At 35.0% G+C, this 25,861-nt stretch overlaps 1 protein-coding gene across 7 annotated transcripts; it reads right to left on the bottom strand.

Moving 5' to 3' along the window:
- Positions 1–60: 60 nt before the first annotated feature.
- LOC117431923 (paired box protein Pax-6) lies at positions 61–25,469 on the bottom strand. Of its 7 annotated transcripts, XM_059002287.1 has the most exons (14): positions 25,312–25,468; positions 17,846–17,983; positions 14,443–14,521; positions 14,123–14,176; positions 10,716–10,846; positions 10,123–10,164; positions 9,817–10,032; positions 9,334–9,499; positions 4,242–4,400; positions 3,725–3,807; positions 3,308–3,458; positions 2,965–3,077; positions 2,422–2,572; positions 61–1,707 (listed from the first exon to the last, which is right to left on the bottom strand). In XM_059002287.1, the coding sequence occupies exons 4-14, from the start codon at positions 14,130–14,132 to the stop codon at positions 1,622–1,624; spliced, it is 1,308 nt and encodes a 435-aa protein (XP_058858270.1). In that variant the 5' UTR covers positions 14,133–14,176; positions 14,443–14,521; positions 17,846–17,983; positions 25,312–25,468; the 3' UTR covers positions 61–1,621. The 7 variants fall into 7 exon arrangements, with proteins under 7 accessions (XP_058858270.1, XP_033909082.1, XP_033909083.1 ...); XM_034053191.3 differs by lacking the exon at positions 14,443–14,521 and having other exon boundaries at positions 25,312–25,469; XM_034053192.3 differs by lacking the exons at positions 14,443–14,521; positions 25,312–25,468 and adding an exon at positions 21,017–21,118.
- Between the last annotated feature and the right edge of the window lie 392 nt (positions 25,470–25,861).

Here is a 25,861-nt window from a genome sequence, read left to right as displayed (position 1 = left end):
AAGGGTCACATTAAACACATACCATCTTCAAGTATGTTACAGCTTTATAAAAAAAAAATATTTAGTTGTTTTTCTTATATTTTTAATAGGACCCAAATATAATTTTCTAGCACATGTGCAGTCTGTACAAATAATGGCCCTGCAATACTATTAAATACCTTAGAAAACCAGCCTATGTTCAAATTAAAAGAAGCCTGATCTGCCAAACTAAGATCCTTAGTAAATTAAAAAAAATGTTTTATGGAAGAGAAAGCTCTCACTCAGACACTAACAACCTGTACAAAATTATTTTATAGTTTTTCACAAAGTACATTTAAAAAGCTCCATTTTAAATAAAATTAAATCGAAATACTTGACAGTATAGACTTGCTTCTTATGTGCAATGTGTTGACGCAGAACCCAGATCGTGTGTCATGACGTATCTCCATACCAAAAATATGACCATCAATAAACGCATATCATTCCATGCCGAAATTATGCGTTTTGGAGTCATAAATAATTGAACGTTTGAAGTAGCCTGAAGTTAAACATATTCTAAGCCAATGTAAAAATAAAAAAAAAGCTACAAAAAAAATGAAATATATATATAAATGTTTACAAAATTTGCAACACAAGACTAAGAATAAAAAAGAAAATTGTGTAATAAATGAAATACAAAGGCTTTGGTATGTTTTTACAATCAACAATGGTTAATTTTGATATGTAGTTGTAAACAACTTCCAAACACTTACGTTTAAATCTCTGGCAAGCATTTTTTTTTAATCAATTATAGGAATTAAGTATTTCTAGTTGCACAAAAATGATTTGACTGTAAAACACTATAGTACAACTATCTCTAAGAACAATTAACTTGGAACTGACCTAAAGAAGAACGTATTTATAATGCATGAAAATGTGTATAAAACATCTATAGTATATTCTGGGAAATATAAATGAAATTAACTTTATTATAGAAATCATTCTGGGAGATTTCTAGGGAAGACAAATACTTACATTTCGACATAAACAAATTGGATTATATCGAAGACACAATCTACTTTTTAGCTACCAAAAGTTTTCACTTCCTTGTCACCATTTATCTCTTTGCACATAAACTTTCATCTGCCAACAAGCTTTGGGGGAAAAAACAACAGATGAATGTTCTTGCACATAACTAGAGCCTTTTCTTCCAGCCTGGCAATGAAATGATACAAACTTTTTTCATCAGAGTTCACAATCTGTAAAAAGATTGATAGAAGTACTTGATATAAGTTGATAAAACTGTTCATGGCAGAATCTGTTGATCATGGCTTCCTCATCAACACAATTGCATGACCACCACTGTTCAACAGTCCCTCCAGTGTTGTTCTTGTTTCATAATAACATACAAATGGCCATTTACAAATACACCAAAAATGACTAAAATTTGGAAACTGAAAACAGAGACAGTTTTGTTCCATATAGGATATAATGCCTGACACTCTACAGAAGTCCATGTTGAAGTCTTCTTGTGCCAAGAATTATAGCACAGGGCACAATTCCAGTACAAAATGTTTGCTTTCAGAGTCTTTCTTCTCTTTATAAAATACTGCTGGACAACCAACTTTCTCCACAAAGTCACAATGTGAAGTAACTCTTCTCTTTACTGTAGTCTTGGCCAGTACTGAGACATGTCAGGTTCGCTGCCTGGAACTTGGACAGGGACAGATACTCCAGGGGAGATGAGACCTGCAATAAGAAACAGACAGACATGAGATCGTAGTCTGCTATAGAACTGAAGACCTGCATTGCACGATGCATTGAAGAACACAGTTTGTAAACCACAGTTGCATTTACAAATGGGGGAAAAATCTTACACAGCTCTCCCTTGTTATTTCATGATTTGATAATTCACAAATTTGGTTAATTCATGGTAAGGCCTTGTTGACAGTAAATTATAAAAGTGGTATACAGTGAAAGCGCCTTCAACTAATGAATTATGTTTCATGTTTTAGTCAGATAGACAAATAATGAGGAAGCACTGTATACACTGTATTGAATTCCAACTGTTTCAGTTAAGCTACAGTTTATGATCCAATCTATCATTGCGAAACAAAACTACAATAATTGTTCAATAGACTGTCTTAATTTAAGAATGATAATTTCTGGAAGGCGCTTTTATATATATATATATATATATATATATATATATATATATATATATATATATATATATACATATATATACATATATACATATATATATATATATATATATATATATATATATAGTTGACCAAGAAGCATAAAATTAATGAAAGGAAATGTTTATTGTGGTAAAACAATCCATGTTGTGAAAGTGATCAATGATTTTAGAAGTGGAGCAAGCATGAGGGTTACTAAAGGAATGATTTATGTTTCTTTTTAAATACCAACAAGAAACTAAAAATGACTGCTGCCTACCTGTGGAGGCGGTGCCAGAAGAGCCCATTGGCTGGCTGTTCATATGTGACTGCATATGAGGGGGCGTGTATGTGTCGTAGCTCCGCCCATTCACTGACGGACTGGTGGGCAGCATGCAGGAATAGGAAGATGGCTGGCTGGGCACTGGGGGCTATAGGGAGAAAAATATATTAGCTTCTGGACTATATACCTTTTGCCTTCCAGTCTTAAATGCCAATGTATAATTGTCAGTTTCCTAGAGTCTTGGTTCCACTGTCTGGATGCATTATAATATTTGCGTGCATAAATCATGTACACTTCTCCAAGCTAAACTAGCCACTAGTCTAGACACACAATGCGTCTATGAGAGACTATGATACACTAATTTTATAAAAAAAAAAAATAATAACCTTTGTAAACCACATGATGTATTAGTTTCCTTGTCCTGCTCCTATGCTGTATTTGCAAAATGAATTCTCCCTCAAGATACGTTTTTTTATTTTTTTAAGGACTTTATCCCCATATAAATGCTCATTGATGAACTGTATGTGCACGGTTACTTACTTGCATAGACAGGTTGTTGGCCATGGTAAAGCTTGGCATGGGTGGCAGAGCACCGTATGTGTTTGAGAGGGATGTATCTGTTCTACCCAACATGGAACCTGATGTGAAGGACACTGAGGAGAAAAGGTAGCCATGAATTAGAAACTTGAACACACTGTTTCCAGTGCTGCATTGTAACCTTATTGCTTTGCAGTGCCAAAATGACATCAATATTTCCACTGTTTTTAAGATTTTAATGTATTATTATTATTATTATTATTAGTAGTAGTAGTAGTAGTAGTAGTAATTTTGGTTATTATAAAGTTGTTATGGTTTTCTCAGTATGCAGCTCAGTCATTCATACCAGGCGTGGTAGGTTGCGGAATGGGCTGGTAGACGCTGGTACTGAAACTGCTGCTTATGGGAATGTGACTGGATGAGTTGCTGGCTTGTCTTCTCTGGTTTCTCAGTTTCTCCTCTCTCCTCCATTTTGCTCTTCTGTTAGAAAACCAAACCTGAAAGACCGAAAAAAAAGAGATGAGTTTTGTTTCTGCAGCAATTAAACTAAATATAGCTTAGAATAAACTGTGCTAGTCTAGGCTTTAGTGAGCGTTTTACTGTTCATCACACAACGCTGAAAGCATGATAAGGGCTTGTCACTTCAAACTGCTTACAGCAAACTTAGTAGTCCTTACGTTAAATGTGGGATAATTAGTACTATATCCGTGTACATGAACCAGCCCCCAAAGATTCATGAACCTTTGATAAAATATTTTCTTACCTGTATTCTAGCTTCAGGTAGGTCTATTTTGGCTGCTAACCTCTCCCTAGCGAAAACGTCGGGGTAGTGGGTTCTTTCAAACTCTGTGGGGGTGGGTGGAATAAACACAATGCATTTGTTAACTATGTTGACAACAGTGTGTAAACAAATACACATACATAGTAGTCATCAATTACAAGCATTACCAAAGCATATTAAAATAAGGGAATGCAAAACTAACCTGAGCTGTAAGCTCAGTGACTTTGTTCTGTAAACTAGGCAGTGAGTCTATTTGCACTTGCCTGACACTGAGTCTACAATTATGTAGTCTTAATATTTTTCCTTCATAAAATCCCCGAATAAATGCATTAAAGGGGGCCCACTTACCGTTAAAAAACGACTTTGGAATTATAATCGCGTATTTGAATGAGCTCATTAGGCAAATTAAACGAAATTACAGCAGGTAATTTCTGAGTAATATGTTAATGTTTTATTCTCTTAGCAGGTACAAACGCCTTCTGGCCCCATGCCCTCGTACCTTTTTCCAATGCCTCTATCTGCTCTTGGGTAAATGACGTTCTGTTTCTTTGTAACTTTCTCTTCAGTTGAAGCCTCATTTGGGTCTCGTCTGAATCCTCTCCGTTGGAGCTGATGGAGTTTGTATTTTCACCTCCTCCATCCTGCGGCTGACAACCATCTGGAAAAATAAACATGGAATCAAAACAAATCCAGGCGCATTCTGTGCTTCCTATTGGTTTGATACACAATAATAAACACTGTTAACAATGTTTGCTGACAGATTAACGACAATTTACACAGAACTGTGTTAAGTAGGCTGCAGTAACACATAGCGTGCAATGAAAACACAGTGGCACATGTAAAACCGTCAATTTCCTGTACAAGCAACAGGACTTCAGTAGCCGACTTTTATAGGTTAATAGGTGTTTCTCAACTGTATTAAGTTCTAAAACAATATCAAAACGCATTCATTATTGGCGATCCACTTCAGGATTGGTGTACCTTGTTTGTAACCGTTTAAATTATAAGAGGTGTACCTTGTGTGTAACCGTTTAAATTATAAGAAAAAATGATTAGACGTTGTAACCAATATTAACATACGACTTAATCTGGTTGTAATCGTTTTGTTTTTTTTTAATCGTATTTTTTATTTAAATTCTGCTCACTCAATTTATATTCAAGGGTTGAAAATTAAAATTACGCGTTTTTATTCAACTATTGTGTGGGTGTGCGTGCCTTGACACGTATTAACAAACACGGCTGTAATTAAATCACCGCCAAGAACAGGCTATATTGCCGAAAATTGAATTTTATTTTTAAAGGACTGTCCATTCTATTACTGTGTATTTTACCGTGAAAATGGACATTACTTCTACTTACTTATTCGTAAAACAACTGAAAATCAAACATCAGCCGTAGGCCTATAAAATAATGGGCCACGCGATTTGCTTGCCATTTTTAATATAGGCGATATTCATTTAAATGAAAAACAAAACGGTATTGATTTGTGCGTGTACGTGTAAGACGTATTCTAAATGGCTTATGTATGTAAGTATGTATGTGAATAGCGTGTGTTTAAAATGTCTTATTACTGTGAATGTATGTTGTTTTAGTTGCTGCGATTAATGAATACTGCGAGCTTTGGTTTCCACACTTGTGAAATATTGTGAGACTATGCTGTTCATTTTAAAAGATTGAACTGAACTCTTTTATCACCGTCTAACAATAGACGCAGTCCTCAATGGGGTAAGAGAAATGTGACAAAATGTGGTAAAAAAAAAACCTTTTCAGGCCCTCTGAAATGTTTTAAAACCCAAACTTTCCCCCCCTTTTAAATAGTGCGATTCTTCTATAGTAGTTACCATATGGGCGTTTGCAGATCTATTGAGGTGACCACCAACACGTGAATAGAAGGGGCTGCTTTCACGACCACACAATGCCAGCGGAGTAAGGGAAACTATTAAACTCTTGGGGCAGGAGGGTTGGCAAACTTTCGTGGGCAGAATTTTGAAGACACAATTGGAGGAGGCAACAAAGGGATTCTCTCGAGCCGCATTGTAGCACAAGGGTCCCAGTCAACAGACTTTTCAGTGAAGTATGTTAACCTTTATGCAGTACTATCATTAATCACTGTCCCCTGGGCTGGGCCGCTCAACGCCATTTAGAATTTATACTTTCTATAAGGGAAGGGGAAAAAAGAACACCCCAAACATTCTGAATAGAAACAACTCCACACACTGGCCCTGTTTGCACAACAAGGTAATGAAAAAAAAAAAGTTAGTGCACGATTAATGCATTTTTTAACGAATTATCCAACAAAAACATATTTATTCAAACTTTTAAAGAACGCAAATAGACTGCTTCTTGTATATTATTTTAAATGGATACATTTGATACCTCAATACTTCTCTGCATAATCGTGTTTTTAAAAACATAAGCTACTAATTCTGACCCTTTTTTTTTTTTTTTAAATGTATTTATTTATGTATTGCTAAAATGCACTTACATTTGATTTCCTAAATTAAGTTTACGGTAGACGTAGGCTAATCTAGTAAAAAATACATATCGGTATATGGAAAAAAATATTGTATGTGCACATACATATATTGTTCGGCTCTTGCATCTGTACAGTATAAATCATAAGCGTCAACGGTCTTTTTTATCGATAAAGGCTTTTGTTAAAGTTTAGATGGCTTAATATGAAGTGGAGAAATAAATAAAGAGTGAAAGACAATTAACTTATCTTCTTTTAATGTCTCACTCATTTTTTGAAAGCCCCTAAAACAAAGTACTCAATAGGCAGTGTCTATACTAGAACTCCTTCTAGGGCTAAAGAGAAGAGAATGTGCGCCCTATTATCCCATAGCCAGCTCAACTGACGCTGGGTTTAGGATTTGTTTTACAGAACGAAAAAAAAGACGCTGGGAAATAAAATCTGTCCTTAGTTTCAGGGTGTCTCAATCAGTGAGGCGGAAAACAAGCAAAAAAAAAAAAAAAAGATAACAAACCAATCGCGGCACCTTTCAGCTAAAGAGATCAGATCAAAACATTGTAGGCCTGCTGAAAGGGAAAGTGTCTAAATCCTATAGAGCTTTAGCACCGTAAAAGATAAGAAAAAAACTTGCCACAGTGATCCATAAAACCCACTAAATCGCTGGAGAGTGTTTTTTTCTTCTTCTCCCGGATAGAGATGTCTCTTTTAGGGTCCCGTCAGTCCTGATGTATCCATTATTTTATTCACTGTTGAATGGCATTTATCTGATTGAAACCATATTTGTCCCCCTCTGAGACCTAACCTTGCCTTATGCTTTCCAAGTAATGGATTCTTAAAACCTCCTAAAACACTCCATGCAAGCAAAAGGCATTAAGGCAGATGAATATTCCAAAAGGTTGGGAAAATCTCCTTTTTAATTTTTAAATATTCCTTGTATAAATTGAGATTGAATGCATTCATAAATTGTTAAGTTATGCTGATGCGCAAACAAGGAAAACACGGGTATATTTTGGTTTTAATTAACAATAGTATATGCCAGACAGTATTAGGGTAATTTGAAAATAGAAGTCGTTTAACAGGTAAGCAGATAAAAAAAAAAAACTCTTAAATGTGTAAAACATAGGCAACATTTTAAAACACCATATAGGCTACATCTTTAAGGTAGCAAATCCTTTTGAATTATTCAATTACAAATGTGATTTACAAAAGTGTTCTGAATGTATTACATATAACTTTAATAATAATAATAATAATAATAATAATAATAATAATAATAATAATAATAATAATAATAATAATAATAATGCAATTAAATATGTGGACGTTGAAAACAAGATGTGAACGATATCTATGTTGTGTTATTCAAAAGTCCGCTCAAGGAATTTTGCAAGAACCTATTAAACCAGGGAATGGACAGCTGCTCATTAAAGTCAGCAGGAGATTGCATTTTATTAATTTAAATAGGAATGAATGAAGCAGGGGCAGCCTATGCCTCTTAGTGGGATTCCGCCCGCGGGCTCGTCCCCACTAACGAGGCTCAAGAGCAACTATTAAGGTACGCTGTCTCTACATACTCTTCATTACTGTGTAATTGGGCAATGAAAAACCAGTTTCAACGGTATGTTTTGGATTCTAATAAACAAGAAAAAAGAAAAGGAGAGAGAAAAGAGTTTTAGAAATAAAGATTAACAAAAAAATCATAAGACTATTTCTTTATTCATATGAATATAATTATTAGCATTGTCCTTAGCTTTGCATACTTTTCTTACATTTCGCGGATGTGTTTATTAAGTAGGCTACTGTATTACAACTTTGTTCACGTCAGTTGGCAATCAACATTAAATTGCTTATGTGTTGTTGTTTATTTGTTTGTTTTTGTTTTGTTTTTTAGGTTTTGTGTTTCGGAAGAAAAATTAAACCAGTAAGTGCGTCTTTTAATGAACAAAAAGTTAAAATGGGTATTAAAAGATTCTGGCGTCTCCCTTGCTCTTCTGTCATAGGCTGTACACTGAAAAGGGATTTAGTAATACTCATGCAGATATTATTCAGAAAAGTTCTTCTCTATCTTTCTTGTGTCAATCTTATATTGTATAGTTCTCTTAAGGCTGACACGTCTAATTGGCAAGCGGTGCCATATCGTGTCCAGGGGTCTCCCGTGGAACATTTCTACAGCTGTCTCCTCCAACTAGACGCTTATTCATGTCGCCTTAATGAGAAACAAAATGCTCTCTAATCAGCAATTACATAGCGACAGAATTGTTCACATAACAAATTCTTGCGTGTGACAGAAACATCCTTTGTACTAGATATTCCGCACACTGTTGCTGATTTTTCTTTCTTTCTAAGGACGGGAAGACAAAATGCAGGTTGCTGGATGGACGCCTCTATTGAAAGGTCTGACCAGTCACGCGCTGTCTTAACCCAAACAGAGACAGCATTGAAGGAACTGTTTACAGTACTAGTACTAACGTCACAAACAATTATTCTACATTAGAATGATTATGCAACCCTTACTTTAATAAAAAACAATGCTTTAATATCCCATGCATCCCTTTACACTGAAGCCAAACGTATGTTGTTGAGGCAAATCCATCAATAGGAGTGTATTTGTTACAACGGCAGGTGTATTGATGCAACGTAAAAAAGAAGGCAGGACCAATGCGCAAAATAAGAAAAAAAAAACCCGCAGGAATGCAAACGATACAATGCAAGTGTGCAAGCCATGGTGTGTGACTGTAATAATAGTTAACAGATGCCATATGCAAAAGTAAAAGTACATTTAAGAATTATGAAGGTTTGGATGCTGAATTGAATTAAAACGACCACGTGCATTTAGATGACGTCACATTTGTTTGATATCGGCTGCAGTGTGTGTAAGGGGAAAATAATAATAATAATAATAATAATAATAATAATAATAATAATAATAATAATAATAATAACACACGTGCCATGAATGCCGTTGAAATGATATCTCACATACCCCTTTGACATTATAAAAGGAAGGCCTTTAAAACTATGTAACAGAAAATAACTGATGTTTAAAACAATATATAGTAAAGCCTAATAAATTGACAGAAAACAATAAGCAGTCTAATTTAACCGCGGTCTCGCTTACCTTGGTTAGGCTGTCCTGGCACTGATGTACCCGGGTACCAGCCCGGCCGGGTTCCCCAAGTCCCTGTTTGGCCGTTCAACATCCTCAGCTTGTCGTACATGCCATCTGCACCCATCTGTTGCTTTTCGCTAGCCAGGTTGCGAAGGACTCTGTTTATCGATGACACCTGAAACACAAGAGCGAACTTCCATGTTGTCATTTAAAACCTTTTCATTAGGCCATACGTTCATTCTTGTTTTTTTTTTTCTTCATACATAACACAATAACAGTTACATATTTTCACACCTCAAACATAAATACATTTTAATTTGTTTTATTTACTATTCACATGCACACAGGGGCTATTACAACATGCATTTTGGAGAATATTTTACAGGGCTTGTAAAGCCCATTGAATCATTCCATGCGTTTCGTTGCATTATATACTAAAGTATTTGTTTCATCTTCTCTTTTTACTGTACATTAAACCGTCAGTAGACTTACACTGGGGATATTGTCGTTGGTACAGACCCCGTCTGATAGTAACCTGTCTCGGATCTCCCAGGCAAAGATCGAAGGGCACTCCCGTTTATACTGAGCAATTTTGCCGACTACTTCTGGAGTCGCTACTCTGGGCTTGCTTCCTCCGATCGCCCTAGGTCTGATGGAGCCTGTTTCATAGTATCTGCCCAGGATTTTACTCACGCACCCATTCGACACCTGAATAGAAAAGAATAGACACAAATCACATATATTATTTTACCACTAAAATGTAATTTATAAGTATACTTCAAACAATGATAAGCTTACGTTTTGATTGTCCAGCACTTGGACTTTTGCATCAGCATGGGTCTATAACACAAAAAATATACCTTAAATGGTATGAGAACGTATTCTGTACTTTCCAAAAACTGCTCTGATCTCAGCCTTTACATCCAATGAAGTGATCTCCGAATTTTTTTTTTAAAAAAAAGGTCCGTACAAATTGGTAATTTCACTGTAAGCATAAGTAAAAAAAAAGTATATATTCAAAATAGAAAAAAAAAACAATTTAGTGAGAAACAAATCTGGGCACTGCAACTGCCCTGCACTTTCTATCCCCCAAACATTTATAAGGTATTTTATTTTAAGATTGTTGTTAACGATAACAGTCTATGTAAGGTCAAATTAAATGACCATGGTGCAATCACTTAGCTGCTGATAACGAGAAAGTCTGATGGAATGTTGAATTTTTTTTTATACTTAACATTTGCAAATCCACTATCTATTTATAAAGTAGTCATAAAACATTGTAATGTGGACTGAATTAACTATTCTTTAACATGTTATCTTTTTTTAAAGACTTGAATGCACGACATTTACGAACATGATCTCTTTCAGGCATAAGAAAGCAATCATGTCACCTGCAGAATCCTGGAGATATCGCACGGTCGTGCACCACTGTGGGCAAGTTCGACTATCTTCTGTCTGGTTGAGTCTGGCAGTGGTCTTCCGTTGACAAACACGCCACCAAGCTGATTTACTCCACTGTGACCTGGACAAAACAGCAACGACACTGTTTATTCTATAGCAAACGAAACACCACTTGGACAGCAACTCTGTTTAACATGAAAATATATGTCACAAAATATGATATATATATATATATATATATATATATATATATATATATATATATATATATATATATATATACAATTAAGCTACAATCAAGGTGTATCACATTGAGAGAACAGATTACAGTTATTCACTATCCTGTAATGCAACAGCATCACTCATTTTAGACACACACAATAAAAAATCGATTCTGTATCACGATCTTCGCGAATTAGCAAATCCAAAACGATTCTCCCCAAATGATCCAACCTAGGCAAATACAACCCAAAGCCATATCTTTATGATGATCTACAATAGCATCCTGGCTTCAGCTAAAAAAAATCCACAACACCACGATAGAAACAACAGTCCCGACTGTCAAACCTGAATGTCTTCGTTATGGCTATAGCTATAACTATACCTATATTAAACATATATATTTTTTAACTAAATTTTAATTTATTCCAATACAATAGTAAACCACCAAGATTAAAAAGAAATAAATACAAATCAATGTAAATGAATTTAACAGCAATAACCAACAACAGTAGTTCGTATAATAAGACACCAAACCTGAAGCGCAAGCATACAGAAGTCTCCCTGGAATGGCTCTTCTATAGTTCTCTGCTTGCTCTCCTCTCTTTGAAGACTGGTGCTAAATTGACTCCAAGAGCACAAGCTCCTTAGCCATAAATAAGCTCCAAATATAGTAGAGGGGGAAAATGTGATGAGCCTCCCTGACATTTGTCTTTAAAATAAAGCTAGCTGCACGTCAAGTTTGAGCTTAATTTCTGGAAATAGGCGGAAGTCGCCCTGGATCATGCATGGAAGGCTAATTGAAAAGATCAGTTGGAACACTTGTGGCAGGCATGTCACTTTATGACAGTGCTCTGCTTTTGAAAATTGCATCGTCACGACAAATAGTAGCATGATAAAACGACCCTTTCTGTCTGCATTTGGATATCACTCAGACTAAATTGGAATCTACTCATTTACCCTTCAAGGGAAGCTTCGTTTTAAGGTAGCCAAGGGCTGTGCGCGGTCACGGCTAGGGGCGCGCTTCATACTTCACATATTAAAAGTGACATTCAGTTGCTTAACATTAAAACCTACACAACCATTATTTACACCCGTCACGCTGTAACGGGACGGCTGCTAAAATAACCTGCCCTTTCTGGATCATATTATGTTAAAACACATTCAAATAAAAACTGAATGAGTCACAAAATAATCATAATTAGATAATGCTGGCAATAGCTCAACTGGGATGTTTTAATGAGGGAGCCATGTTCTTGTTTTTAACTCGTTGCTTTTCTAATTCCGTCCATAAATGGGTAACGAACTAATCAAAAGTAATTGGCGACCTCGTTTATTTCCAGGATTGGGACTATGAATAGTTAGGTGCATTGGAGTTTCATTGGCTTTGGCACTTGAACCATCTCCCCTATTCCTGTAAAAGAGGTCCTCTTGATCAATGAAACAGTCAGAAAAGTATATCAAATCAAACTCTAAAGGTTAAGTCTTAATCATTATATAATTCCCTACGGTGAATGGTGTAGCTCTCACCCGGTGGCAATGATTAGGCCCCTTGTATTCTATTGCTAGTCAACTAAACCATATGGTGTCAATTTGGATGCTCGGTACCATCTACACCCAGGAGTTATTAGCACAAAGCCCGTAGAGCCTGCCCCGACCTTTAAACAAACTAAAGGCTTCACCCGAATGATATCTCCTCAGCAATTCGCACTATGATCACACACCATAACACAGTGGCACCCCGTTAGCATCAATCCCAGCAAATCAATGGCAAATATATTGCAGAACTATACGAAAACGAACTAATTCTGTAGCCCACAAAACATGCACACAAACATGCACACATAGGCCCCACTTCACATGTTGCCCCAAAAATCTATTTTCCTCTGTTTTTTTTTTTTTTTTTACTATTGGCAAATTAAAATGATTTTGAAATTATTGTTTTGTTTTTGAACGTTATTGCACATTGGAATAGGTATAGCCTGTTTCCTGTACATTCTTACGATTCTTGTAAATTCAGATATTTTATTTACAATTAAGTTATATGTATTCACACAGTATAATGTATTTCAAACATATTTTAATGGCTTTATTAGGGCTATATGCAATTCTTTAAATTACTTATATATGCCCCTATTTATTTGACCTAGTTTCACATATTTTTATGTATCTGTACAGATCACGCATTTTCTTGGTTCTATGCATTTTGCATTTAAATGTTTTTAGCACTACAGTTTTGCGTCATTTAATAATAATACACAAATATAGGTTATTACAGGGGCTCGTTTGGGTTTTTTTAAGGAAAGAGCCATGCATTTCTACACTGTATATGGTGTTTTCTGTACTTTAATTGTTAATTCTTCTTTTCAAAGAACAGGATTGAAACGTTTTCATAGCGCCCGACATAATTCTTTGCAAATAACTCACCGCCTTACATATAGCTACACTTACTTTATAGTCTGACGATTTTGAAAAATAAACAGACATTCAGACATTTCTTTTTCAAATTCATGTTTACATGCAAACTTTCAGCTAATCCCAGCAGTAATTCAGAAAACAATTATTTAATATTAGCTAAAGCAGAGAAAATGAAAAGCTATTACTTATGTCATGTTGTCGATGGCTATGTACCCTAACAATTTCTAAAATCGACATTAATGTTAGGGTTCTAGAATATGCCATAGCCTTGCGGTTCCACGCTGTACTACAGTTCTGACAGTGTAATAAGAAGAACCGCGAAGTCAAAGCGACATACATAAAGCCACATTGTTTCCTGATAGGAATTAATCATAAATACACAGATGATGCAGTGTCATTATATACGCTGAGACAGTTAATATAAAGCGACCCACAAAGCAGTTGCTGACCAAAATGCGATTTAAGCATGATGACAACGTCGTCTTAAAGGCCGCGTTTTGAAAAGACCACACATTACAAGTCAGCGGAAAGCGCCGTTGACTTTAGTTTGCGCTCGTTCAAAAACAACCCACAATATGTCAAAATAATAAGCTCTATCAACTGCATTGCAGACAGTTAAAGCCTTTTTAAAGAACATTAGCACAGTCAAACTGCCTTAACGACTGTAATAAATCGTGCGCATTAATTACACTGTTGCTAAATATCTCCTTGTTTAGTTACCAAGCGTATCACAACAGAAATGTACAAAATTGTCACTTACTGTTCTGCATCGTGGATGCTACACCAGATTCCCACGTGGCTCGTTTATAGTATTCTATTAATAATAAAATAGTATTAATCAAGGGAAGCAATACACATCAGTTTAACAGCATCTCTATATTTTGAGATACAGCTTTCTTTAAAAGAAAAGCTTTATTAATCTTAAACATGCATTCATTTTCTTTGTATTTAATACATGACATATAACAGTTCGTAGCGTATTGTACAGCATGCAAACATGTTGTTTTCTTTGAAACGTGCTTTAACATTATATTTGTGTTGCGTATGTGTAAGGTTCGATGCAGAACTCTAAAGACTTGCCTGGTATTTAGTGTTGATTGTCTTCTAAAAACTATTTAACGAGTCGCTCATCTGCTTCTCTCTAGTTAATGTCTTCCCTCTAGGATGAAGCAAAACAATATATATTAAGACACCTTGTACGTAGTATCTTTTTCACTGTTGGCCGAAAAACTTAGGAAATAACGAGCTCAACATCGCATTAGACCTTTTGTCTTTGATCTCTATAGCAACAACTATAATTTTAGTCGCATTACATTTTTTTCGCCTTCTATAGCCTACAGAAAATTGCACCTGTTCGGTGAAAAAATAAATTGCTTACGCATAATAATTGAAACTGGGGGGGGGGGGATAGAAATGTTTTACATTGCGGCATTTTTGTACGCATTTTATATATTGTCACTTGACTGTTGATAATAAAACGCGGTATCGGTTTTGTAACATTTTAGTTAGAACGCCCATTAGTGGTTAAGGTTAACCAGCAGATATTGTAAAAATAATGCTTGGTCGTATATTTATATTTATTATTGTGCAAACAAATAAATAAACAGTTTTTATAGCTATTAACTAATTTTGATTAACTTATCTCTTTCTCTTTAGATCGTATTTTTTGTCCAGTGTACTGCGACACACGTTGTACCTCGCCTCGGTGTTTTAAAGAGTGAAAACAGGAGGGGGTGAGTACTGTTCAACAAAGCCTACTGAATTTAAACAATGACTTTCATTATGCTTCTATACCCAAACCCAGAGAGAAAAAAACAGGCTCCCAACCAGCCACGCAGCTTCCAACTAAACGTACCAACAACTCCCAAACATACAAAGAACTGAAGACAAACTTTTTTTTCACCCCTTCCTCGGTGTCTGCAGTTGCCCGATGCTTGGGCCCGGTGCATTTTTGTTCGTCTCTTTTTGGGAAATAGAAAAGTAATTTCTTGTTATAAATATCTGGAGGTGATTGTGTTACTGGTGTGAGTTTTTAGGGGTTGTAAAAAGATACAACAGCCCAGTAGGGCGCTCAATTGGGAAAAGACAATTGCAATAAAGAACCCATTCAAGTGGCTTGATAAAAAAAGAAGGGTGGTAATAGGGAAATAGTCATAGCTTTCATTTTCTCCTTTTACCCGGATATACACCCAGCTCCTCTAATACCTGCAATGCACGTCGAGGCTTCCTATTTAAAAATAAAATTAAACGCCTGTGAAAATCCACTGAAGCAAAGAAGCGATGGTATATAAAAAATACTTAAAGGACCATTTTGTCGCTGATATTGAGCAGCTACATATTTGCTGCCCTGGAGGTACCTTACTAACAACAGATTAAGTTTTACTAAACTTTTAGACAAGCATGTCGGTATCTCTAAGATCAGCAAAACCCATATTTGCATACATTAGTCGTAAACTAATTGACAGCAAGTACTGTATTATTATATACTATTTTTCATAAGGCTATCACTTCGTAATGAAAAACTGACTTGTTAAACTTCCCTTAAGTTCAAAGCTAACCCCTTGCTATTACAAAATAAATAAACACAATTTTTACTGTAAGATATGAGACCGGCCCCCCCTTAGAAACCATACTAATGATCTGTAATAATAACCAACGATTAGCAAAAACAATTTGTAATCCACAAAACTCCCCCGGAAGCAACATTCCTGCCATATTTATTCTCTCACATTGTAGCGCGTTTAGAAAATCACACTCCGAGATATTTTGAGTTTTGCTATGTGAATTAATGCATTCACGTTCTTTTTTTAAAACTTTTTTAAAAACCCTTTTTAAGGTTAATGATTAATTTACAAGTGAAAACACTATCCGCCGTTGATGAGGTTAAATTAGGCCTAATCTGCATTGCCTTTTTTTCACTAATCTGTAACTACAATCAATTTAATTTAACATGCTTTATTTGGGCCTGTAAATTTACTTTTTTCAATTTACGAAACTGTTTTTTTTCAACAATTTTTTTCAATTAGTAGCCTCACATACCCTGTTTAGCAAGTCACACATAGATGTACGTACAACGTATACATATTAAATTAATATCTAAAAAAAATAGCGTTATATGTATTTATTTGTATATGGAACACACAGCGGTATTATTTTTAATATATATATATATATATATATATATATATATATATATATATATATATATATATCCTAATTCCTCAGCAGAAACATACGATTACATTGTATAATAATTGACAGACCCACAAAGCTATTTAAAAAAGCAGAAATGTAAAATAAGCATAAAAATTTCTAAGGTTTCCACAGAAAAATAAAAATAATAATAGCCTAATACAAAAAAATAACAATAAGAAAAGGTCGCTAGCTTTTTACAATATACCACACAGCAATAATTTACAGAAACATGTTATGTACGGTATGTTATTATTTATATTTCAGCATTTTAATTCACGTTTTAACAACAACATATATTCATTGGATGACATAATGCTTTTTTTACATTTTATTACGCGTTTATTTAATTGAGAATGCATTATTCAGCAAGTATTAATAAGGAACAAAATCAATGAAAAGCAGCTGTGTTACGATGGTAACCTTTTTTTATTATCAAAATGCCTTTGCCAATAAGCACGGGTGAATGATTTATTTTTTTACAATACTAGTAATAGGCTACTATATTTTTTATTTAGATTGCTAATAGAAGATGTGTGATTTTGTATTTTCCAATGTTGACAGATAGGGGAATAAACTGTAACAAGTTCGTAAAGGAGTGTTTTGTGAAAGCGCTTGGTTGAGTCGCCAGCCAGTCTGATTTAATCTGACACTCTTCCTCATCGGGTCATTGCTTCTCAGTATACTGATCACTGACTTGGCCTAATGTGACTTTTTGTCATAAATAAGCATTCAACTTTCCGAAAACACCGAGAAATAAGTTCTAGAAGCACATAAATAAGCAACGAGGCCAACCAGCTAAAGAGCTCAGAAGAAGCCTGATGTAACTTATATTATTATTATTATTATTATTATTATTAGTAGTAGTAGTAGTAGTAGTAGTAGTAGTAGTAGTAGTAGTAGTATTAAAAAAATAAAAGTAGCCTACATTAACAATTCAAATGTATAATAAATGCAGATGTCTTACTAATTATAAATACGAAACGTTTATTTATAGTGATATTATAATAATTCCTTATTGCAGATGTTATGCGTCTATATGTTTATATTTTTATCCTAAAAACCGACTTCATTTTTTGTTTGCACTGCTTACAAAGATATTCATTCTATAGCTCCCAATGCTATACAGAAAACAACCAAGCAAGACTACATAAATTTATTCAGCTCTACACACAACTGTATAAAACTATAGATAACTTTACAATCAATCACTGAAAGTATTATTTACCGAATTCATAAAAGGTGCAGCGTATAAACAAACTCAAGAGTGTCAATAATTATTCGAACCTACCTTCATGAGGCATCCTGCCACGCTGTCAAAGCTTCTGTCAATAGCTTTGAGCGTACTGAATCGAAAGGATGATGACTTTCTTGCACGAGTTGGTAGTAAAATAGTTTTTCCAGTGATCTTGTGCAGAAGCTGAAATCGCTGCGAAGGAGACAGAGATTGATAATAAAGAGTGATGTCAGGGACTGTGGAGAGACACAAAATGTGTGTGTGTGTGTGACGGAGAGAAAGAGAGAGAGGGGGAGAGAGAGAGAGAAGTAGAGAAAGAGAGCACACCTATGCTGATTGGTGATGGTACAAGTGTATAAATGTATGTGTTCCTGGTCTGTGCCTCGCCTCCACTGCTCTTCAATGGCCCATTAGCAAAGCCTGACCTCTATCATCATCTTCGAGCAAAACACTTCCTCTGCGCCTTTGCCAGAGCGGGAAATGAATCCGAGCCAGAGTTCTCTATTCAAACCCACTAATCACTCCACATATGCAAATGCACTTCCCTCACACAAAATATTGCCTTATGCAAAGCAGCAGCCATGCCACAGAGCTGCCGATTGGATGCCTAGGCCGTTCTCACCGGCTCAATTGGCTCTGTTGTGTGAACCTGAATGTAGTCTTGTTTCCATGATAAAAAAAAAAAAAAACGAACTTACACAGTTAGCGAGCAAACACATGTGTTGCACTAAACAGTATTAACGTGAAAATAAGATTGAGTTAAATAAAATCATATATATATATGAAAATAAGCGTATTTGCCATGCCCACCAAAATAAGGGCTCTAAATATGATTTACTGGTGGACGGTAAATGGCATTTGTATTTGTTTGTCTTTTTTTTTGGTGGGGGGGGGGGAGCCTATCACTACTTCCTATTTTCCCTTTGTTCAAGGCTCTATTTGCACATTAAAAGATTAGGAGCTAAGGGGGAACATAACATTGAGATGCTAACGATGTATAAATATTTTTGAACAAGTGCTTTGTCAACTGCCTCTAGCTTGGAGCACTACACATCTGTCTATGGAAAGAAAGAGCCATCAACCTCACTATTTACTTGTGTATCAAGTGCTCTTGTAAAAGGCCTCCAAGTGTACTTACTAAAACAATCACAAACTTTCCCCACGTGCCTTTTGTTGACTACGACTATCACGTTTAAAGGGAACCCTCAAATTTGCAACCAAAATGAACCGTGCGTATACTGTAGGCTTCTCTCTCCCTGTAATAACGCTCAGTTGCCTGCTTAACACAAGCGCTATTAATTTTAATTGATAATTTCCAAGAAGCTGCGACATTTCTATGGCTGCCAGAAAATAACAGGGAAAGTAAGTAAATGACTTTGCAGCCATGACCACACACCAGAACTACATTTGTTGAATGCCTGACTATTAATGTACACCTCAGTAAACTCCAAAGCAACCCCTCAGCGCATGCATTCGAGGTTACACTGGGAGCACCAGTCTGAGCTCAGGGTGTTCCAATCATTTATTCAAACGGATCAGAGAGAGAGATAGAGAGAGAGCGAGAGAGGGAGACAGAGGGAATAAGCAACGCAGAGGGGGGAAAAAGAAAGTCAAGCAAAGATGGGAAAAAAATAAAAAGTGCTGGAACGCGCAAAGCATAAAATGAAGTCGTGGGTGCATACACTTGACTTCTCTTGACACGTGAAAAGCGCTAAAAGTCAGAGCTCATCAATAAAGTATCTTGAAAGTGAATAAGAGTCCTGACAACCATTGCATTCCTAACTAAAGTACAATGAGGAGACAAACGACACTGCCAAAGAGTTTGCATCTGAGTGAAAGGACGCTTCAATAGGAGCTGGATAATGAGTTACCCAGACCGTCATGCACTGTCATCTCGCGTCCTGCAGCGAAGCTGCCACTTCTTCTAATATTTTCAAATAACTTGTTCAGATATTGTTGTTTTTTTTCCCTCTCTCGCGTGTAACCGAATGCCAATTTCCATGACGCTTGTGCTTTGTAGGATAAACACTGGATTTTGAATTGGCCAAAATAAATGAGCTTTTTTTTTTTTTTTCGGAAGACAGTCTTAAGTCACGTTATGGCTCTGTGCATGGAAACTTGATGCATTGCTTTACTGCAAACGTTATGGATGGAAAGAGAAAAAAAAACACATTTCAATGGAATTTTTTTTTTTTTTTAATAATTTATTGTTTTTTTCAGTTGCAACTGACGTTTTTGTTATTTACATTGTCATGATATTTCGCTCAATCTTATACAAACTATTGGCAAAAACAGCAAATCTAATCGCGATAAAAACAATCAGACACCTGTCGGAGAAAAGTCGTAAAAGGTGTCGGGTAAAATAAAATATAAAATGTTATGAGTTTAATCTGTGCCAATACAATGTGGTTGTTTGCTGTCTCCATGTGCTTTATATGTTTTATTATATATACAGATATGGCCAAAAGTTCACTATCACCTACAATGTTAAGATTGATAATAAAAAAACACAACATAATTTAGATATTTAATTTAACATGATGTAATCACAGACACTGCAACATGATATCGCAAAAGTCTACCGGAAGCCACAATAGAATATTACGATATTTTATATTAATATATTTATAAACTATAAAGCGTTATATAATTCAATATGTCAACGTAACATTATTCGGCAGATTTCATTCGACTATACGAAGCAAAACGTGTTAATTCTATAGGGTGATGCAAAAAAGTTTTCGCCAGAACTGTAGATTATCTGCTTTGAAATTCACACACGCTGAAGTGTTGATATAGATTTGTATGGGATTATAAAATGGTACTTGGAGGAATATTATGTAAACAATAAGATTAATTACGGCTTCTTACTTGACTTCTGGTTCTGCTAAACAACAAGTGTTTGCTTACATAATGCTACTTTACTAGAAGCGTATTTCCATTTACTTTGTTTTTTGCTAAATAAAATGAAGCATCGCAGTCTCACCAGCTAATTCAGTTCAGGTAGCTGTTTGTCTTGATTTTGTTTGTTTGTTTTTCATCTGTAAGGTACAATACATAGCTATAAAACATGAATATTATGTTTGAAGGCAGGGAACAGTAATAAATAAACTCAGCTACAGTGGAAAGAAAAATAAACGTTAAAAAAACTGCACAGGAGTTAATAAGTAGATGAATGGTAAATCCTATCTCGCTCAGTTGTAATGTTATATTTGGAGTACAAACCCGATTCCTCGTTCTTCACTTCGTAGAAGTGGGAGCCCGGAACAGCTTTTCAATTTTGCTCATCAATGGCTCCAATAGATTATTTATTTCTCTGGAAAGCTGTAAATCCGCCCTATTGGTTTCTTAAATGCTGAATATGAATATATATATATATATATATATATATATATATATATATATATATATATATATATATATATATATATATATAAATTGCAAACAAAGCGTTCTACTAAATCAGAGTGATGGAAGAGAAACGTGTTGGAACGATAATAAAATGAATCTTCTTTTAGTCCATTTAAGGGGAAAATTTAGGCATGATCTCCAGGCTACGGTTGCGATTTTACTGACTATAAATTAGCCCAATTCGGATTAGCCCCAACTAATGCAAGGCCTTTAAAAGAAACCCTAATCTTGTTGCTATTTTTCCCCGGGGCAAAGTGGTCTTTGTGCCCCTTCTAAAAACTAAAAAAGTTTTAAACAAAAAAAAAAAAAAAAAATCATAAGGGGAGGGAAATGTTGAATGTGGCTGACGTCATTCTTGGAGAGAGAAAGGTCTATTCGGAAACATCAACAAAAGAGACTGGGTGCATTGGCAGCCATTGATTTATCAGGAATTTAGGGAAAGGGGTCCTCAAGAGCCAATGAGCGAGTCCAAAGAGAGCTTTATCATCTCAATACTTCTCTAATTGTAGGGCGGGCGGATGAGTGTGAGATGGGGAGGGTAGATGAAGGTTTGGGGGGTGGGGGGTGGGGGGTAGGGGGGGGGGGATAGGGGGTTAAGCTGGGTAACTGAATTGCTTATAGCTTTTACAGTGTACATCATAAAAATAGATAACATGCATTGGTCTTGCTTAAATACGAGCAAAACAACTGTCTGAAAGAATGCAGCTGCTTGAAAACTTTACAGCAATAAATCAATGTAAATGTCAGGGACGCCATTTCAACACAAGGTAAAAATACATCTTGTTTGGTTCCAGTGCCCGCTTAAGGAACTATTACACTGTTTTATTAACAGTGTTGGCTGCTGTCTATTCCCACACCTTGTCTCCTACCCTACTACTTCTACTAATAAGAATACGATTATCAACTATGTGTAGGCCTATATACCAACTTAATACGCTTTATGTACTTTTTAATGTCATAATAAATACAGCCTGATGAATATTACTAATACAATAGGTTATATATAACGTTTCTTAATTTTAAAATATTTTGTTATAGCTTAATATTGTTTTTTTATGTTTAATGTGTATATTTTGTAAATGGCAATTTTAATTCACATATCATTCCTTTTTATTTGTCTCAGGTTAAATTGGAACAAACACATATGTGTTTCTTTTAGAAAATGTAATATTTTTTACTGCTACACACACATACACACACACACACACACACACACACACACACACACACACACACACACACACACACACATTGGACCACAAACATGAAGATTAAATGAAAGTATTCTATTTTATTTTTTCAGTTTGTTGTAATTCAACTACTTGCCTATAGCACAATAATTAACATACTGTCACGATTTATGTTTCGATAAAAAAAAAGTGATATAGTGAGAATAGTGTTGTGAATTTAAACAATTAAACACAGTATAATGGCAAAACCAGTGCACAATTACAACGCAATTTCCTCACTTTCTAATGTGATCAAAATAGTATTTACACCGTTGGGCTTATTCAGTCTAGTTCTATTATTATCTGACTTGCAAAGCACCTTTTTAATATCCAGAAAAATGCTTAAAGTCCTGTTGTCCAGTCCAGTCTGTAATCTGAAGAAATACACACTCTCTGACATGTTATTCTAGAATGTTTGTGCCTGCAGGATAGGTAATGCCTGACTGTTTTAAAAAAAAAAAAACCGCTTCTAAAACGTCCAGTTAACTATAACACATGTACCTGGTGGTCAATAGTGGTCACAGAATAACTGGTTCATGAGTCTTGGCAGTTTTTGTTCAGCACTGTAGCCTAGTTCATTCTTTATAACTTCTCGGCACCAAAGAGTACTATGTATTGTATATTGTTAAAATTCTAACAGTATGGTTTCTGAATTATTTAGTAATTGCAGATAAAGGTCTGCTTCATACAAGCTACTAAAATGACACTCATCAATAAGTGATGTTTTCATAAGCAGTATTTTTTTTAAGTTGAATAATTAAGTAGACTGTCGCAAATAATACTTCACAAAACATAAAGATAATAATAATAATAATAATAATAATACTAATAATAATAATAATAATAATAATAATAATAATAATAATAATAATAATAATAATAATAAATAAATTATATTGTATAATTCAGAACAAAATATTTCAAAAACACAAGCCAGATTTAATTTCTCATTCTGATAAAGAAAAGAATATAAGAAAGTATTAATTGCTAAGGCCAACTTTGTATCTTAAATTATTTCTAATCTAAACATCTGTTAAGACAAAATTGAAACCGTCAAGGCTCCTTTACCGAGTTTGTAATGCTATTGATTGGGTGAATCTGTTAAAACCGCCCAACACTTAATCTTTGTGTTAATCAAGCCACTAAGGAGCTTTGTGCGATTTTCATTTGCACCTAGAGAATATTGTTGAACACGATCAAAAGGCTGAACCACTTCATAACCGTTGCATCCTTGTCTGTGTTTCACTATAGCAATGCACTGACCATAAAATGCTCTGCCACTGCTTCAAACTCAATGGAAGTGTATAATTGGAAACCACACACATGTGATACCTAAAGACTTCCATTTTAACATTAAACAATGATAGCAGACTAAATCAATGAAGGAATGATATATTTAAACAATATATAAGGAAACATGTGACAAGGAAGTCTTTTTTCAATAGAATCATAAATACATAATAAAAAGAATATGATCCACATACACTATATATATATATATATATATATATATATATATATATATATATATATGTGTGTGTGTGTGTGTGTGTGTGTGTGTGTGTGTGTGTGTGTGTGTGCCTATAGGTTGTTCACGTGTAGATAATCCTAATGTAATTTAAAACATATTATGATATATTATTATGAGTTTATGCTTGTCAAATTAAATTCCAGGCACACATTTTCTACAGCTAACACTGAATACATGGCTTGCCCATTGAAAGCATACGCAGGCAAAAGACTGTCTGGTCAGAGGTAATTGTGTCACAGCTTTTTTTCTCGGCACGACAGCTGGATAAACACAATCTCCAATAAACATCCCTAATTAGGGAGGTGGATCAGAAATGCAGGGTGCATGATTTATCACAGAGCTATATTGTTCATATACCAAATGCGCCAAAGGCATTATGAGGGTAGCGATCCAATGGGATAGGTAAGATATGTTTAAATAATGTATGATACGTGTAAATAAAAGTACCTTAGGACTTAATATCTATTTAGACCAGATCTGATAGTTTACAAAATGAAAAGAAAACTGATTTCTGTAGTAATAAAATGTGCGTAAACAATTTATTAAGTTTGGTTCAGTCTTAAGTATTTATTACCTGCCTTATACTTGTGTTTTATAGAAATGTTTCGGTCCGTTTCATTCTTTCCACAAATGGAAGCTGTGACATGCATTCCTGGTTTGGTTAAAAACTAAAAGTACAAAAAGTGGACTGCTTAGAAAAATGCTACAAAGGCTGGTCATAATAGGCTCTCCTTATAAGATGTGACATTCACTTCTTGATGTCCCGGTACAACAGTTTGTTAGATTTGTTAAAGTTTACAACACCCAGCTCTGATAAAAACGAAGGCGTGACAGAGGATTCTGTAACATGAAGCCAATGTTCTACTTCAGTGCAAATCGTTAATTATATGGTATTGTAAAGCTCAAGACACGCTAAGATTTAAAATGCTACCCAGACTACGTAAATTGCATTCTTTACTTTTGTTCTGAACTTAGAGCCCCAAGTACATCTATACATTTTACTAGTTTGATATCAACAAAAAAGTTTGCGCAACATGGTACCATATACAACATATTATCTGCGGTGTTACTTTAGGAATAATCAATGCTCAACACCTGTCGTATGAGCCTTGAAATATCAGAACCCGTCCATATAGACACATTTAATACAACTACCAATAGCCTGCTTTAATCAACTAATACGGGAAGCTAGCACTTAGGTTCATAAAATGAAACTGCGTAAACACTGTTTGAAATCAATATCCAGAATACATACAAGAAGAAAAAAAACTTTACTGAAGTTAATAAAGCGAAAATATAAATAATTAAAGCAAGATAACGTTGGTTTAACTACAAGACCAAATATATACCTGCAATAGATGGTGGAGATTGACCTGGTGATAATACTCCGATGAATACAACACCTCTTTCAACAGTCGATAGTACACATCTGGATAGTTTAGAGTCCAGTTTTCCAATTTTTACATTTGGATCTGCCACAGAGTTTAAATGTCAATGAGAATAAAAAGACGCTGCCTTGCCTAGCACTAACTTTCCCTTAATATCAGCGTCAACTCAGCAGTGATTGGCCGGCGAGACGGAGAGACGTCACCTTGGACAACACTTATCGTTCTGCTAATAGGGAAGTTGTAAGTAAGCATGGGCCCATGAAAAATAGAGAGAGAGAGAGAGAGAGAGAGAGAGAGAGAGAGAGAGAGAGAGAGAGAGAGAGAGAGAGAGAGAGAGAGTTTTACTGCTAATAACTTGGTGTAAAACCTGGAGATTATTGCCACAAGCAGGAGAATATTTTTTTTCTTCATATTTTGTTCTTGTGAATGATTTCTTAAATTAGTGATTTTTAATTTGTATAGTTAGAGGATATTTTCAAGATATGCACAGTTTAAACAGTCTTGTTTTACA

The sequence above is a fragment of the Acipenser ruthenus genome, chromosome 27, assembly GCF_902713425.1.
Source record: "Acipenser ruthenus chromosome 27, fAciRut3.2 maternal haplotype, whole genome shotgun sequence".
NCBI classification, from domain to species: domain Eukaryota; kingdom Metazoa; phylum Chordata; class Actinopteri; order Acipenseriformes; family Acipenseridae; genus Acipenser; species Acipenser ruthenus.
The sequence above is the reverse complement of the archived record's forward strand: the minus strand, read 5'-3'. Positions and strand labels throughout refer to the sequence as shown.